This window comes from Molothrus ater, chromosome 4 (assembly GCF_012460135.2).
Source record: "Molothrus ater isolate BHLD 08-10-18 breed brown headed cowbird chromosome 4, BPBGC_Mater_1.1, whole genome shotgun sequence".
Classification (NCBI taxonomy): Eukaryota; Metazoa; Chordata; class Aves; order Passeriformes; family Icteridae; genus Molothrus; species Molothrus ater.
Window position 1 is genome coordinate 23,432,446 of NC_050481.2, and position 17,485 is coordinate 23,449,930.

At 42.3% G+C, this 17,485-nt stretch overlaps 2 protein-coding genes across 2 annotated transcripts; one reads left to right on the forward strand and one right to left on the reverse strand.

Moving 5' to 3' along the window:
- Window positions 1–696: 696 nt before the first annotated feature.
- Window positions 697–5,980, reverse strand: LEPROTL1 (leptin receptor overlapping transcript like 1). The gene is made up of 4 exons (XM_036382641.1): window positions 5,899–5,980; window positions 5,575–5,650; window positions 4,198–4,384; window positions 697–3,185 (listed from the first exon to the last, which is right to left on the reverse strand). The coding sequence occupies exons 1-4, from the start codon at window positions 5,912–5,914 to the stop codon at window positions 3,069–3,071; spliced, it is 396 nt and encodes a 131-aa protein (XP_036238534.1). The 5' UTR covers window positions 5,915–5,980; the 3' UTR covers window positions 697–3,068.
- A 167-nt stretch (window positions 5,981–6,147) lies between these two features.
- Window positions 6,148–16,393, forward strand: SARAF (store-operated calcium entry associated regulatory factor). Its single transcript, XM_036382533.2, has 6 exons — window positions 6,148–6,280; window positions 6,887–7,062; window positions 8,292–8,682; window positions 11,729–11,837; window positions 13,350–13,468; window positions 14,008–16,393. The coding sequence occupies exons 1-6, from the start codon at window positions 6,205–6,207 to the stop codon at window positions 14,031–14,033; spliced, it is 897 nt and encodes a 298-aa protein (XP_036238426.1). The 5' UTR covers window positions 6,148–6,204; the 3' UTR covers window positions 14,034–16,393.
- The last annotated feature ends 1,092 nt before the right edge of the window (window positions 16,394–17,485 follow it).

The following is a 17,485-nucleotide window of genomic DNA, read 5'->3' on the forward strand; positions in this document are numbered from 1 at the left end:
GGGGTCACGGCACCAAGCCTGACAGAGCTCAAGAAGCCTTTGGACAATGCACGCGGGCACAGGGTGTGACTTTGGGGATTGTCTTGCACAGGGACTGGAGCTGGACTCAGTCATCCTGACAGGTCTCTTCCAGCCCAGCACTTTCAGTGATTCTACTGATTTAATTTGCTTTCATGAAAAAGCTCTGTAGATGTAGCACCTTAGTTATTGCCAAATAACTCCACTCCCCTTTCCATGTTTTGACCAAAGTGAGTATGTGTGCAGAGAGGGAAAGGGTGATTGATCATCCTAAAAGGATTTTCCACCAACTCCTGTTACTTTCTTCTGCCAGAAGACTGGCATCAGTCATCAGCTTTCAAATTTCAGAAACATCATGATTACAAATATCACAAAGGCTGTGTAGTTTTTAAAATAAAAATTGCAGAGTTATAAATACATCAGAGGGTTAAGGTGGCCATCACTTTGTATAACACCACCCACATTTCAGGATTTGGCTTTCAAACAGAAACTGAAGGAGACACTGCAATGTGACACAACAAAGTCAACTCAGTGCAACTTGGACACTGGAGCCTCTCTTTATAAATCAGTCCCAGGTAAAAACCACAAATACTCGCTCTGAAGGACTAGTGAGCAGTCTGGTGTCATCTCTTCCACAGGAGTAACAACCACATTAAATAAAGGAAAAAGAACAATTAATACTTTAAACAAAATACTCTTTTTATTAGAGTATTTTTGATTAAACATACAGAACTCAAGATTGCTATTTAAAATTTGTATCGCTCAAAGTTTTTCCCTCTAGAAGGATGGTAACACAATCTCAGTGCATATTATATGGAAGGATCATACCTCTCAAGTGTCCTGCTCATGAATCAGAGCAATACTGCATGTACTTGGTGTACAAGCAAGGAGGGAGTGCTGTAATGCAATTAACAGACAAAAAATGCACCACCAATACATAGAGTCAGCTCCATGACCAGTGATCCAGAGAGTAGCATCACGTGGCTTCAGGAATGAAGGAGAAAACAGTTCCTGACCATGAAAAAGGAATAGGTAACAGATCATATGTGTACAAGTCCTAGGCATTCCTCCTCCATAAGGACTGCAGGGGACTGCAACTTTAGCCACTGGTTTGGAAGATTTTTTGAAGCATCCATTGTACTGGGGGTGTGGGTGCAGAAATCTTGCTGAAAAAGGGAAAGAAACATGATCCTACAGCCCTTGTGCAGCTCCAAACACCACCATCACAGGCAGCCTGGCGAAGCACTTGGTTACACTTGAAATACATCTGCTCTGGAGCCTTGGCACCTGCTTGTTCCTCTGCTCCACACACAGGACATTAACAAAGCAGCGTGTGGAGGGAGCTACAGCCCAGCTGCCCCCACCTGCCAGTATCAGTTCCTGGAGCACCATGGACCCCATGACTATCAGACTTTGTATACTCATATACATTTATGAACATATATATATATATATATATATATATATATATGTATGTATGTATGTATGCAGACTTTCTACTTGGTTTCCATCTGTGCACAAATATTACAGCCAAGACCTGCTGTTCTCTGACTTTTCATACTGTTGAACAAAACCTAAGCTTTCAATTACACATAGTTAAGTTTCATAGACTTATTTTTAAAGAATTGAAAAATACAGTTTAGAAGTAAGTTTGGTCAAGGTCATCACTGCACATGTACAAGCAAACCTGCTTAAGTGGTACTCATCAACTGTGCTGTGATGGAATGTCCAATGGCAGATTTCCTCAAATGAAAAATCCGGACAATTGAGAGGTATGCAGAAAACTTGTCTTAAATACTTGAAGCTACATGTGAAATCTTACAGAACACAAGCTACAGTTACAGACATAACAATAAATCTTATTAACCAACAGTGCATAAGAACTTAAAAACAGTCAGTGAAATCAGTTCAGCCAGTGACTTCCAAAAAAGTCGTGCCTCAGCTGCATTGAGGGGGAAAAAAAACAAGAAAACAACCGGGGGGCGGGGGGGCAGGAAAACTCAGGTAAGTTTAAGACAGTTTTAATCTACATTTTAAAAGCTGGTTTATTATATATTTATATATATATATATGCTATGTATAAAATAAATTAAAAAGGGAGAGGAGCAAATAGCTTTGTATATGCTTCAAATTAACACAGACCAGTAGTTCCATAAATGAACATTTTACCATTTTTGTGGTAAAAAGTTGACATAAAAGTTCAAAACCATACAATGCTTATAAATAGAAAGAGTTCAAAAGATACTTATTTTTTAAAAAATGTAATTTAAACATCATTTTCTCTTCCCCTACAATACACTTCAGTTTTGTATGTCAGCATCAATACATTTACAGAGTATTTGAATGTCACCTCCACAGAATTGATAACAAAGCAGGTAAAAGAGCTAGTGGTGTAAAATTTAGGACTTCTCTCCCAGATAACTCTACCTGCTCCTCAGCCTTCTCCTGAAATGAAGGCTATCAACATTCATCACCCAGTCTGAGGTATGGGCAGAAGAAAATCTGCAACCAGTACTCTCCAACCCACCTTGCCTCTGCTAAAATACAGCAACAATCTATTGATCTGGCAATTGGCAATGGTGGTGGACAATCTCTTACTTCCATTCAGCTTGTATATAATTTAATCCTGGCATTTTAAAAAGAAATGAAACATAGTATTAATTCATAACTTAAAAAAACAAATAAAAATCCCACCAACAAAGAAAAACCCCACAAAAACCCCTCAACTTTAAATCTCTGAAACTATGTTTAAATGTTGTTCCTGGTTTAAAGCTTCACATAAAACAATGGACAGAAGGATGACAATTTTAAACCAAGAGAGCACCTAAAAACATACCATAGGTAAAAATGAAATCAATCATCTCTCCACTTCATAAAAATGTAGAAACCCTGTCAGCAACAGTAGGACACTCAGAACGAACAACGTCAAAAGGAGCATCTAGAATACTCAAGAGGCTTGCTATGCTACTTCTCTTTATTGCCCATTCTCTCATTTGTATGGATGGCCACTGCATGACAAGATGCCTGTGGATAGTTCTCTGATCTTCCTTTCACCACTGCTGCCAGCTGAAGTCGTCATTGCTGCCAAAGACCAAGAAAAATCCTAGGATGGTGGCAAAGATGACTGTATTCCCAGTGAGAACGAGTGCACACGCACCCCAGTAAATCTGTGAACAGGGGGAATTCAGTTAGACATGTTTGGAGCTGAACACTAACAAGACAAAAGGTAACATCTTTACTATCCCATTCTCAACAAAGTTCAGTAACACATCCATGATGCAAGACGCAATACCTCATTATTTGTGGTTACACCAAGCAGGTTTACCCAAAATTACTTGACAAATTCACAGCCAGCCAAGCAGCACTGCAAGTTTCTTCTAGCTGTACTCAAAGCATTGGCTAGCTACAGGCACAACTGGTTTGCTATGCAAAGTAAGGTTAGACAACAGCATCAAACACATCTGCAGCCCAGCTATGCTGTAAGACTTTTTAAAACAGGTATTTAAGGTCTTCAAAACGCCAGCAGATATCCCATTAACAAAAAAGGAGGTGAATGTTTTCACAGGAGAGTAAGGGGATTACTCAAAGGATGTGAGGCATTCCAACTGTCCATCTGAGCTGTTCTTGCCTGAAGACATTTATGAAAGTGCACTCCATGTTCTTTGACTTGGTAGTGCTTTCTGACATTCACACAAACAAAGTGAACTTGTAAAGTATTTTAGTGAAAAGTTCTATACTGGAAAATATGTAATGAGAACTTGGAAGTTTAAGAAAAATTATACCAATATTGCTTACAATATCATTTACAGTGAGTATAAAAATACTTTTTTTTTTGTTTATTCATGCTGCTTTAGCTCAACTACTCCACAAATTGTCTTCAAAGTATTCTTTACACTTCTATATTTGATTACTTCCCTGTTAAGTTTTCACAGTGTTTCTCTGCATTGCATTGTTAGGCTTTATTCCATGACCATGTGAAGCAACTGGCAATCACAAATGTTCTGCCATGCTCCCACTTCAGTACTGATTTTTTTGCCAAAAAAAAAAATCTTACTCTGGTTCCAAAAGTACATAATTGTAAGAGTTATTTAGTGCATGAAAGGTTTACCTTCAATAAACAACCAAACACAAAGTTTTCTAGGAAAAAAAAAGGCAATCACAGGCTGAAATACTACTAACCAGTTCTGCTCTTGCAAACACTATGGGCAGCCCAAATGCTGAGACCACAATGCCTGTTGTAAGGAATATGGCCAGCTCCTTGCAGGCATTACTTGTAGCATCTGTGTCATCTACCAATCTTCTTGCTATGCAGTACGGGATAGGAGAAAGGATGTAAAAAAACAGAACAAACAGTGGCCAGTACTGGCTGAAAAAGAAAGGAGAAAAAAAGTTTTACTTAACTGGATTTACTTCCTGCTCCTCCTAAAATCCATGCAAGGCATTTTTCCCATCCAGCACCCCCATTTAGGACAGACAGACAAGCCCAGAGAAGGCAAATCTTTTGACATTAATCCTACAGACCGTGTGCCTGAGTGGCTTCGGCTGACCTCAACGGCAGCAGAGTTCACTAACAGGATATTCACAAACCAAGGCTGCACTAAGCAAGCCTAAATCTAATGCCACCTTACAAGGTGAGCTTAACTCCAAGTTTATCCTATCAGTTGTACTTAGGGGATACCCTTGCAGCACCCCAGAACAGACTTCTCAGGCACACAAAGGCAGGTGAGCATTGTTTCAATAAAACTTTACTGCATTGTTTGAAGGGCAACTGTATAAGGGTCTCCTTCCCAAGGGTTTGTGTCACTAGCACTGGCTTCATAACAAAAGAAAACTGGCCTAGGAATTCTAGTCATATATGTAGAAAGTGCAATTCACAACCCATAACAGGTCTATCAATAGGATATTTAATATTTATTCAACAGTGAATAAGTCAATTTAAAATCTTTTCTGTAAAGTCAGCATTCACTTGCAAAGAGTCAAAGCCATATAGGCCTTACTATCTGAGTACTTGGTCTGCTACTTTGTATCTCCTGTAGGAATCGATGTCAGGAAAGTACGGACAGCAGCTGCAATTACTCCAGATGCTATATCACAAGTGTGGGACACAGCCAAGGATCCACCTGATAGTCACTGACAGCCCAGCTACCCCTAGGCAGCCACAGAAAATGCAAATCTTTCCCTGGATGACCCACACTTGCTGCCCACCTCGAGAATGCTGCTGTCTGAGGGTCACCCACAGCGGGACACAAGTCCAGACAGTCAGGGCAACGCATCCTTTCACGGTTTGCAGCCAGGCCTGGTACTTTTGCTGCCATTACTTTTTAGGATTAATTAAATCCTGGATGGTCTTTCTTTTTGTTCCCACCCCAACCTTTTGAAACAAAGGACAAAAAAACCCAAAAACAAACAAACAAAAAACCACCAAAAAAGCCCCCAAAACCTAAGGCCCCTCCTACACAGAGAGAACTTATCAATCCACCATTATGGAAGCAGGACTCCTGTGAAGTTACAGCCACACAAACAGAAGTAGAAGCACAGAAAGAGAGAGCACGGTACTTGTATTGGGGCAGGGCGCATCCGAGCATCAAGAACATCAGTCCGACCGCTCCCCCAAAGGACAGGCTGATCAGCGCTACAACGAGAACAAACCCAGTCAACGTGAAGGGAGCACCGCACCGCGCACGGCACCCACCACCGCCCGCAGACCAACGCGGGGCTCAGCGCAGCCCCGGACGCCCGGCGCAGCGGGGGCACTCGGGGTGCCGCGGGGGCTCCCAGCCCCTCCCGCCCGGGGGCCCGTCCGGCCCGGCCCGGCCCGGCCCCTCCCCGCGCGGGCCGCGCGTGCCCGCCATTACCGGCCTCGCCCCGCCTCGCGCGCACCTTTGATTCCCGCCATGGCGCTGCCCGTCCCGCCAGCCGCGCGGCACCGGAGAGGGGCGCGCCGGGAACCGGAAATGCCGCGCGGAAGAGGAAGCCGTAGGGGCAAGGGGCGGGCACGGCCCCGTGACGCTCATACGTGGAGCGCGCGCAGGCCCCGCGGCGGCAGCCCCGCCCCCTCACGCAGCGCCACACCCTCGCCGCCCATTGGCCTCACGGCTCGGTGGGGGCGGGGCTTCTCCCCGAGTCCCGCGCGTTCCGGCGGGGGCGCCGCTCCCTTGGGTGACGGTGACAGCGCCCGGTACTGCCATGGCGGGGCTCGCTGTGCGCCTGCTCTTCCTGCTCTGCGCCGCCGCGGGACCCGCGCTGGGCTGGGACCGAGCGGGTGAGACCCGCGGGGATCGGGGGGCTCAGCGCGGCCTCGGCCGCCCCTGCCGCCTCTGCCGGCGCCTCGGCGGCTCCTCGCGGCCCGGCACTGCGCGGTGCTACCGGTTTAGCGGCGGCCGGCACGGGGGAGGAAGGGCTTGTGGGGTTTGGGCTCCCTCCATACCGGCTTGTGTGGGAGCAGTGATCCCGCGCCGCGGTCAGTGGCCGCAGGCCAGAGCCGCCTCGGGAGGAAATGGGGAACTCTGCCGTGTTTCCGTCTGGTGCGAGCTTCGTCCCGTAAAGATGCGGGCGTACTGCTCCCTTCGGCCTCCATCGGCAGCCTTCTCCTGAGAGCAGGCCCTCGTAGCCAAGGGGAGTGCACCTGCACAAGCGCTGACAAGCAGCAGGAAGAAGTTTTTCACAGGAAGGGTGATCAAATATTGGAATGGGCTGCCCAGGATGGTGGTGGAGTCACCGTCCCTGGAGGTGTTTGAGGAAAAACTGGACGTGGCGCTCTGTGCCGTGGTCTGGCTGATTGAGTTCTTTTATCGAGGTTGGACTCGGTGATCACTGAGGTCTTTCCCAGCCTAATGGATTCTGTGATTCCTTGTGCTGCCTGTTTCAGGGAAGGTTCTGCTGCGGGATGTTGAGGCGCTCACTCTGCACAGAGGGCGGTACACAACATCCAGGCGGACAGCCTCGGTCCCTCAGCTGCAGTGCACGGGAGGCTCTGCGGGGTGTTCCCGTGTCCCTGAGGTTGTGCAGTGCTACAACAAAGGATGGGATGGCTACGATGTACAGGTAACTGTTTAAAACTTGTTAAATTCTCTATGAAATCGCTTTCCCCCAAGCTGGGAAGTTCTGAAGGAGCGAAGAGTAGTGAGCTATGGTGTCAGTTCAGGTTAGTTCTTTTTGCTAGATGAACTCTTGCACTAAAAACTTGACCTAAATACTTTTAGGATTGGATTTTCCAGAACTACTGTAGTTATATGTTTCATATAGCTTTGAAGGAGCTAATGTAAAAGCACGGCATAGCAAACCTTTGTTGGTTTTAAATAAAATAGTGCTCGAGTTTATAAAATTAAACTCTTGCGAACCCTGGAGGATGCTTTTGAATTATTGCTTGTGAATTTCCATTTTTTATTAGCATGGAAAGGTCTTCTTAATATGTGCTTCACTTCAGCTCTACCTTTTAGAAACTAAATTTCAGTCTTGCCTGACTTTCGCTTTCACCTTAGGGTGTGAGTGCTAGTCAGTAAATAGTCTTGACTTTCAGCTGTTAAAAAGGCTGCTGTCAATAGATAACCAGTAATCAAGGCTGAAAGTATTTGCTAAAACTGATACAGTATTGTGAAAGAACAATCAAAATTGGCAGTTGGTACTGCTGTACTGAATTACTAATTTAGAGACAACGACTTTCTTATTTCCTCTCCAAAATACGTGTCACGTGCCATTAGAGATCCCTTTGTTTGAGTACCTCAAGGGAACGTGAGCCTGAGGATCCACCTGTGTTCAACCAGACAATCCCCAACATAATTGTTAAGTGTTGCATATGGATGCCTAATGATGTTTGTCCCAGTTTCTTTTGATTTCTGCACAGACACAAATGGACACAATAAGTGCCCTGGATCTCAGGCTCACGTGGTATGTTTTCATGAGTTTGCACAGGACAGGCATTTATTACGTAGCTGTTGCACAGGGTACAGCACATTTTTTAGAAGTATTGCTGTATCTCAGGAAGGGATATTTGAAAAATGCATTCAGTGAAGAAAAGGCTAAATCTTCCAGAGCTGCAGTTCTTCAGTGTTCTGAAAGATAATATCTGTTTTAAGTTTTAGGATTTAAAATTCATTTAAACATAAAATTCCTACTCCTTTTCAAAATAGGAGCACACAGAGATTTCTTACATATGGCCCATAGATGATTTGTTAGCAGTTACAGCTTTATTTCAGGGTGTATGTGGGGAAGCAGGTGGGTGTTTTCATCTTTGGGGCAGTATGTTTTACTTTGTGTTGTGTTTATTTTTTCAGTGGCAGTGCAAAGCAGACCTGGAAAATGCCTACCGTTTTGGAGAAATGGAAGTGAGCTGTGAGGGCTACGATTACCCGGATGATCCTTACATACTAAGAGGCTCCTGTAGTTTGCTGTTCAAGCTAGAGCTGACTGCAGAAGGTGCAAGGAAAGTGAAGAACTCTGGAAGCTTTGGCTCTAGCTATTACCAGTCAAGCAAAGATTATTCTGATTCTGGTTCTGGAGCAATTGTTGTAATTGTTCTTCTCCTTCTTGCTTTTGGAGTTTACAAGTTCTTCCTCAGCAACCAGCAGTCTCAGCAGAGTTCTGGGGGCAGTGATGGCTTCTCTCAGCCCTTCTGGCAGAATCAGCAGGCACCTCCTCCTCCTGGTTTTAAGTCCACCTTCACAGGTAGGGCTCTGAGCCATTTACAGTATTCAAAAGAGCAAGCAGGATTGTCCTGTTTTATCTGTGGTAAGGGAAAGTGGGATAGAGTTAAAACCACAGCATTTGCAGGCAGCTGCCGAATTGGCTGCAGAGCCTACAGCCACCTTTTGTTCTGCTCTTTGTTCAAAAGATGAAATAAGGGCTTGGCTTTCCACAGGCTTTCAGGGCATGCTGCCCTCTGAACCATTGCAAAGCTACCTCCCCGTGCTCTGCAAGCATTCTTTTCATCACCTGTGAAATAGCAGGATTGTGATGGGGAGAATAATTGTCCTAGGTAATCTGGAAAAGAGAATGTTCTTACACAGCCAGAAACAAAGCCATGCCAAAGGAGCACTCTGAAACTTTACAGAACAGCCTTTCAGCCCTGATTTCATTAACCAAGCAGTTGTTGGGGTTGAGTATCATGTACCAGCCCTCTGTTTAACAGGGCTGAAAGATTTGGTTCCCAAAGCAGAGGACAGTGTCTGTGAACTGTCATTAGAGGGTACAGCATCTGAGTCTCATGTGTGGCCTTTCATCTGAAGTTGAAAATTACAAAAGCAGTGACAAGGCTGCTGCTGGGAAAAGAGGCAATTTTTCTTTTCCCAGAAAACTGGTGTCTTCTGTCACAGAGTAAGTTGTCTTCCTTAGGCCATCATAGTGTCTCAGGGAAATAAACATTACTCATCTGGTGTCTGACTAACTCAGTTAACCCTGTAAACATGCAAGCTGCTCACAGCACTGGAACTAAATTACATTCTCACATTCTCACAAGTTACATAATTTCTTTCTTTGTTTTTTTGTTTGGTTTTTTTTGTTTGTTGGTTTGGTTTTTTTTGTTGTTGTTTTTGGTTTTTTGGTTTTTGTTAATAGAGAAGGGGTTTTGGCAAGGAAATATGTAGCAAGGATTAGGTTTATTTGTCAAAATTTTATATTTTAATAATGCATATTAATGCTTTCTCTGAGTTTTGTTCAAACAGCTTGGCCAACAGAGGGTGCAGTGTAATTCTTTTGGATACCCTTGTGCAGGGCGTGCACAGCAGAAACTTTCAGCTGTACCTGCACCAGAAAATTACAGGGAATCTGCTTCTGTTGGCTTTGCAAATTGGTTTGCATGTGGTTACATCAGACTGTCTGTCTGTGCTGCGTGGGCATCAGTGGCCATATGTGGGCATGGCACTGGCTGCACTGTGGTGGTCAGCAGGAGCCCTGGCCATGACACACAGCTCTGTCACACTGGGCACAGGAGAAACAATGAAGGGTTATTTTCATTTTTTTCTCTTCGGTTCCGTGTCAGTTAATTGCCCCAATGCATTTTTCTTTGCAGGAGTCACAAATCTAGCAAAGGCAGGGCCTTGAGAATGTTTTCTTGAGGATTGCTGAAAACTTAGACACTTAAGATACACATTGGGAGCCATATAATGCTTAGCTTGTGATGTTTTTAATAAGTCATGTCAATGATTTGTCTTTGGATTTCAGGCAAAGTAAGGAGGAAAACTGAAATGTGGAGCCAGATTAAAAATACGAAATGTTAGGCTACATCATGCATTCAGTGTCTACCTTACACTGTGGGAGCAGAGCAAAAGCACATCTCTGAATGTGTATGTCCATGTGTTCCAGGAATGTATTAGTCTTTGGAAACCTGGACAGTAACAAAGAGCAATGTTGTTCACATATTGCAGTTAATATTTAATTTGCCTCATTTTAAATCCCCTTAACATGCAGAATGTGTCCTGTGGAACTTGTTTAGCTAGACTATCTTAATTAAATTCTGCTTTCTCTCAGTTAGTTGTTTGACATGATTCTTAATGTTTACTCTTGCTATTTCAAAAAAAATTACTTAGTTTTCTGAGTCAGTGTTCAGTCATGGTGCTTTTGAACAAATGAGTTGGTTCATCTCTAATTCATTGTTTTTGCAGCAAATTAAGTAATTTTTTTTTGTTGTTGTTCCAAATCAGCATAATTTAGTAGTATATCATCCCAATCATCCCCACACATTCTAAATGAAATTCAATATCAAATCCAGTCTAGACTGAAACTGATTATTTCAATATTGTTTTATCTTCTATGACTTCAAACAACCCATATCAGTTTGAAGACAAACCAGGCCCTCTGATTTTTACCTACGTCATCTCTGGCCCAATTGTTCAGGTGGGCATATTTTAGGGAGTCCCTAATGCTATCTTCAGTTTTTTTTATACTTCCTTATGTGTTAAACCCATAGTTGAGCTTATTCTTGCATCCATGATTTTTGCTAGACCAGAAAAATTATTCTACTTTGAGTTTGTATTTTCTCTTTTTCTTTCTAAATGGAAAACATTCATTCTGGCTCAGAACCTCATGTTATGTGCAGGTCACAAGTCAGAAAATTTGTGACTCTCCTTCCCCCACAACCTACTTGAAATGCTTGCACTTTCATCAAGGTATTTGTCAAGCTTGGCAACTCATGCATAATGAAAACTTTGCAATGTGGTTGCAGTTAGCTTGGCTTTTGATAACAAGTGCCAGACTAGGATTACCAGGAACAATACCAGTAATGTCAGCGTTACACTGAGCCACTGTGACTCAAACTGTGCAGCTGTGCTCAGTGAGATTAGGAGCTCTGTGTCTTTGTGGTTTGCTCACTCTGCACTGTTACCTACTTGATTTGTGTTCCTGCATCTGCTTCTGGCCTGCTCGGTGACCTTCAGCAGATTGTTCTTTCTTAGTTTCTTTTTCTATTTTTACTCTAACTTGGCTGTTTAGGGACAAGGCAGGGACTCTTTCCATGTTTTGCAAACATCAGGGTTGTGAGATGAAGTGGAAGCAGATTTTTAACATAAAACTCCTTATAGTAGTGTTGGTTTATATGGGGTGTCCTGCTTTCTGAAATATGAGGCCTTTCAAGTTAAGCTTGATCGAAAATCTGCTGAAATCAGGACCAGTTTGTTTAATTTTCCATTATCTTTAACAGGAGAGAATTTTGTTGCATCAGCTGGCCTGAGGATTAGTCTGTTACTAACTTATGCTTCCTATTTTCATTTTGTTTAAGATGACAACAGCTTTGGAACTCATTCCCATCATGGAACCAGTTCAGGACCAGGATTTTGGACTGGATTAGGAGCAGGAGGCTTGCTAGGCTACTTAGCAGGCAGTCACAGGTAAAATATGCATACTATCAGATTTTAAGCATTTAAGCTTTCAGGGGGTATGCCATGTACTTTTTGACATTGTTTTTAAGATTTCAGACCTGTGTCATTCAAGTTATAAAATTCTATCACTAGAAGAATTTTGGGCAGCTGTTTGCAGCTCCAGGACCAGAGACATTTCAAACACGTTTCTGAGGCAGAATTTGAAAGAATGAGGTACTTCATTCTGCTTCCTCTGACCTGGCATGATGGCCTACAAAATTAAACTGAGCATTTAAACAATTTATCTGCAGAATGCCTTAAAACGCACATAGTCATATTAAGCATATAATACTCTGTATATGGATCTCTTGTATCAGTGTCATCTTTCCTAAAATAAGTCTGGATGACCATATTTGGTATAGGCTTTTAGACATTCAGAATGCATCATTTTTAGATTAACAGTTTAAAGAGAGCAATTGCTGCCATTTTAGGCTTCACTGGAGAAAATATGAGATTCCTGCAGGGAATGTTCAGATCATAAGCAGTTTTCTCTATTTATCAAATGACTTGCCTATGTATCAAGTCTATTCCTGTAGAAATGTAACAGATTAGAGAGTAAGATATATGGACAGGAGTGCTAAGCACCTGTGTGGTAAAGTTGTGGGCTATTTTTAATAACAGAAGCCTTATATTAATTCAGCTAAGAATTTTTCTAAGGTATAATGTGTTAAAGTTTCTATTGGCCTGGTATTTCTTAAGGCTTAAATACACGACTCTTGTGTTGAGGCATTCTATTTATGTAGTATCTACATACAGGTTAGTTCCCTGATTTCTGTACACACCCCCATTTCAGTAGGCACAAATTATTGCTCAAGATTAGAGATCTAACTAAGTCCAAATACACAAACAAGCCTCCTAACTTAAGCTTCTTTTTGTTTAAAACAGTCTTTGGTCCACTATTGTTTAATTTGGTTTCTTAGGCTTTTGAAATTATGTGCTACAAAATGCTGGTGCCAGGAAGTGTGAGAGAGCTGTTTGTAAATTTCAACAGCAGGAAATTCCATATCCATGGAAGCAAGTAATTTTAAGTGAGTGAGTCAAGGACCATGATATGTTAGTGTTACTGATATGACCTTTTCAAAAGAATTAACAAAAGGATGTTTTCTCTTGCCAAACATGGCTGGGATGTAGGTGATGCCAAAATGCATTTAAACTTCAGATTTCAAACTTCTTTCTTGTCTGATGGAATTTGAGGTCAAAATTTCAGAAAGAAAATTTTCCTCATTTGCAGTTGTTAAAATTCCTTAGTCTGAAGAATAAAGCTTAATTTCCTTTTGAAAGTCTACAGATTATGAAATCATAGCAGTGGATGTCCTTGCTCTCAATGTGTTAAATACATACATTAAATAGGAATATTTATAGCTTTGAAATAATTGCTTACAGTTTTCCCTTGGAGATGCAGTTCTTTTGTTTGGAATGGTGTCTTCTTAATTTTTCCGAAGGGGACTAATGAAGCCTTCCTTCTATTCTGTTTCATGGCAGAGCGCAGCCGCGTTCCCCATATCACAGTATGTGGACAGATCCCACAGCTGTACCTCCTATGTACGGGCACTCAAGGAATTCCACAGAAGGCAGCAGCTCAGGAACAAGAACTGCTTCTGGTAAGGCAAAGCACCTTTTAATTCCCTGAAGCTCAAGGGACTTTGACCTATGAAAAACATGCAGATGTTAGCTGCGGTTCAACAGGCATCCTTGTTTTATTTTACCAGTTGGTGTAGATGGCATGTAACAATGTCCCTTCCTTCCATTCCCTATGGAAGTAGAGCAGCTTTGTGGGGCATGAAATTCCCCACAGGCCTGTGGTGGGCATGGCAGCATCAGCATCGGGCTTGTCTTCACTGGCAAGGTGCATTAGTTTAAGGCTTTCCCTTTTGATGAGCACTACGTGTACTCTTCTCTAGAAAACATGCACAGACATGTTCTCTGTAGAATGCAGGTTGTCTAATCTGCAAGAGCAGAATAGTTTCCAGGCCAGTCAGCCCACAGTTGCTTGCTGTTCTCCTTCATGTGGATATGTTTACCTCATCTCCCTTGCCACCTTTAGCATTTTTAGAACTAGAGAGTTCAATGGAAAGGAAAGGCCATGGTGGAGCTGACTCTTTTTTTTTTTTTTTTTTTTTTTTTTTTTTTTTTTTTTCAGGCTTTGGGGGCACGAAGCGAAGATGAAATCCTTAACATTATTACATCAGAGCGATTGAACTAAATCTTGTTGTGTACTTGTGCTTCTTTTAATAGTAGTATACTTCAAAAATGCATATGAGCTATGAAGGATTAGGCAAAGAATTCCTCACTTTCTCTGTGGACTCTCACTGCTATTTAGGGTATGACAGGTGCTGGAACATCCACTATTTCAGATCAGCATCCCCTACAGAAAAAGCTCATCCAGGTTAAGAAGAATGATGTTACAGTGACCGTGTATCTGTCTGTACTTGAGGCCCCAGTGATAGCCTTACCAGATTTTCAAAGCTTGTATCTTACTACTCATGTTCTGGGCTTCATTTCATTTGGTCCAGAATTTCTGATAATATTTTTCCTCTTTTCTGGTAGTCCAGCATCTACCTGATATGTAAGGAGTGCTGTTCTTGGAAGCTATTTTTGTTTGCCTTTGCAGAATTAATGTGAACTTTACTGTAAGTGCAGTCAGCTACTCAGGTAAGTGTAGGAGTTCTTCCTCAGTGGACAAGAGCAAAACTATGTATAAAGAGATTAACATTAGTATGTTTGTATCTGTGCTATGTGACTGTTGGAGCAAAAATGTGCAGATGCATGGATTCTCCATGTTATAGAGTTTATCCAAGGTGACTCTGCAAACCTGGGGAACTTTGTCTATAAGTTAATGTGGGTAAATAAATAAGTAACCTGGAAATCTTGACCTTCTTCTGGAAGACTGAGGTAATTTAAATTCAAGTGATTACAGATGTTTTGCCTGCATTGAGGCCACAGATTTTCCTTTTAATGGTGGGTTGGCAATGAAATGAAAACTTATAATGTGAATGGTCTGTCCTGCTAGATCACCTGTCCAGGGCACAGTAAAAAAGGTGCTCATTGCAAAAGGGAAGGGAATGTTCTTACTGCAGAGATGATAGAATCCCTGGGACACAGCAGGCCTTGATGCCAAGCTAAGAAAGAAGTTGGACGTCTAACAGCATGTAAACTTTCCCAAATGTGCTTTTTAAAAACAAAGTGCTGTTGAAGAGTGGGAAGCAGAGAGGCCTTGCTTTGTTCTGTGATGATCTTTTGGTGCCTCTATGAAGTGTCATACAGTTCTTGGGTGACTTATTCTCTCCTGGAAGAGGCATTGCTGGATAACAAGCAGAGAAATTTCTCAGGATTGTGGGAGAGGGGAAGAGTGAAGAGTGGGGTGCTTGATCACCAGCTCCTGTGCAGAGCCCATCCGAGCAGAGTGTAGAAGTGTTTGTGGCTGCAGCTCATGTATGCTGGCAGCAGCCAGAGAAGCGCTGTCTTTCAGCCTTGGGAAAATACTGTGTTGGGAATTGATAGCAGCTGTTACAGCAAAAGCAAGACACTGTTCAGCTGATACAGGTTGCATCTCCAGAAGGAGATTAAATAGGTCTGGTTAGTCCAAGAAAGTGACTTCAGCAGAACTCAGGGAAAAGCAGCCATGTCCATTCATGAGTATAGAACATTAGTTCGTATGTTAACACCCAAGTTCAGTGTATGATTTAAGCAACCAAAAGAGAGAAATTCAAAAAAGAAAAGAAAAAAATATACAAGCAAACCAAACCAGCAAATCCCAGAAATCTTTATGAAGTCAACAGCCAGAAAAAGTGCTTCATGAAAAAGTTCTTGTACTAAAAGTGTTATCAATTTCATTTGATACATTCAGAATAACTTGAGGGTGAAATAGTGGTTTGCTTCTCAGAGCTACCTGAGGGTTGGGGAAAAATAACTGTGAACCTAAAAAGGGAAATGACAAAGACCTTACTCATGGCCTCCTAGAAAGCTCTGCCTTTTATGAGAAGTCCATGGTAAATCTCTTTTCTTTATAACAAAGTGTAGCAGAAGAATATATTTTAAATATGGAGTTCTTACTTATTTCTAAGTGAATGCAGGTTAAGCTTGTCACAGTCAATATTTGCTTTGCCAACTAATTGCATAACAGTGAAACTGGATTTTTTCTAACTGAGTAGTTGGAAGCTAAAGTTTGCTCTTAAATTACAGTGTGGTATGAAATGTTTTAGACAATGTTTTCATTTGTATTTATGTATTTATAGTTTCTGCATGAAATGTGCAAAATAAATCTGATACATAAATCTACTATAGCTTCTGAATCTGTTTGGATATGTTTGCCCTTCCCTCTGATAAAGGAATGAAATAGGTGAATAAGGAGTATTTTTGTCTTTAAATCACTGTCTTGAGGCCTGCAGGGATGGCATTGTTTGTTTTCTCAGAGTTCTCTGTCTCATCATCCACTTCCTGGGTAAATAATATCATCCTTTACCCCCAGATGCAAAGTGAGTAAGCTGTATGTTGTTTCAATAAAATAAACCAATACTGGGAATAGAGTTATTGTATTGATTATGTTTTCAGTAACAAAATACTGAATCCTATAAGGGATTGAAGGCTTTCTTGTACATCAGGGCTTGGGATCTCAGTCTGCAGAAAAGCTCTGTTATGTCAGCATGTTCCTGGTTTTACAAGGTGGTGAGCTGAACCCTTCAAAAGAATTTATGATCACTGCTGCTGTTCTGGTTGTAGGCAGAGCAGAACTCGACACAGGGATAGCCTAAGCTGATGTATTGGCTTCTTACACAGAGGATGTGTCACTGCTGAACAGAGACATGGTCTACACAGAGAGTTCAATGTCTTGGCAGTTCTAAACTGGGGTTAAATGAGGGCCTGCAAATTCTGCTGTCAGTGTTTCCTTCATCAAATGCTGCTGATGCTTCTGAGTGAAAAGAACTCGTGGAAGGCAGCTTAGAGCTCATACTTCTGAGACCTTGAGCTTCCTTCCTGAGCATCAGATCTGGAAGGTCCAAGTCTCCCTTCTGCTCCTGGGCAGGGCTCTGGCAGCATCTTCACAGGAGCAAGGCATGTGTAAATGCTCAAACTGTTAAATGCTGTTGTAGATAGTTGCAGTTCTGTTTGGGACCTGGGACCAGAACTGCTTGTACTCTGACAATGCTTCCATCCTCACACAAAGCTAAAACTCATTACAGAAACAAAACTCCTGGTTTTACAGCTGACTTTCCATGAAGCATGTGATGAAAAAAAAAAAAAATAGATGGACAGAGATAAGCTTTCTCTGTGCTGCTCTGTCTTGTGACTCAGCTGCCAGGTCAGATCTTGGCTAGTTCTGCTGAGTCTCATACTGTGCACCTTGCTCTTTTCCCTGGGCACCATGTGCGTGTTTGACTTAGCACCAAGGCAAGATGGTAGGTGGTTTGTTTGAAAAATAAAATTCTTCCATGGTCATCACTTTACATCACTGACTTCCAAAAAAGGAATTAAGCCAGATGGTATGATTTCCAGGACTAGGAGTTGTTGCACAGAGAATTGCTGAAGTAAAGTAGCAAGCAATACCTACCTGCCTGCACAGCTGTCTAAAAGCTGAAAATGCAGCCCTTGCACATAGACTGCTGTCCACGTAGCACTGA

Excerpts from the sequence above, each read along its gene's own strand:
- LEPROTL1 (XM_036382641.1), bottom strand. Across the intron at positions 4,385-5,574 it reads TGCGCCCTGCCCCAATACAA|CCAGTACTGGCCACTGTTTG; the intron begins GTACCGTGCTCT and ends TTTCTTTTTCAG. Across the intron at positions 3,186-4,197 it reads TGTTTGCAAGAGCAGAACTG|ATTTACTGGGGTGCGTGTGC; the intron begins GTTAGTAGTATT and ends CCCTGTTCACAG.
- SARAF (XM_036382533.2), top strand. The coding sequence starts at position 6,205 with ATGGCGGGGCTCGCTGTGCGCCTGCTCTTCCTGCTCTGCGCCGCCGCG. Across the intron at positions 7,063-8,291 it reads GGGATGGCTACGATGTACAG|TGGCAGTGCAAAGCAGACCT; the intron begins GTAACTGTTTAA and ends TTATTTTTTCAG. Across the intron at positions 11,838-13,349 it reads TACTTAGCAGGCAGTCACAG|AGCGCAGCCGCGTTCCCCAT; the intron begins GTAAAATATGCA and ends GTTTCATGGCAG.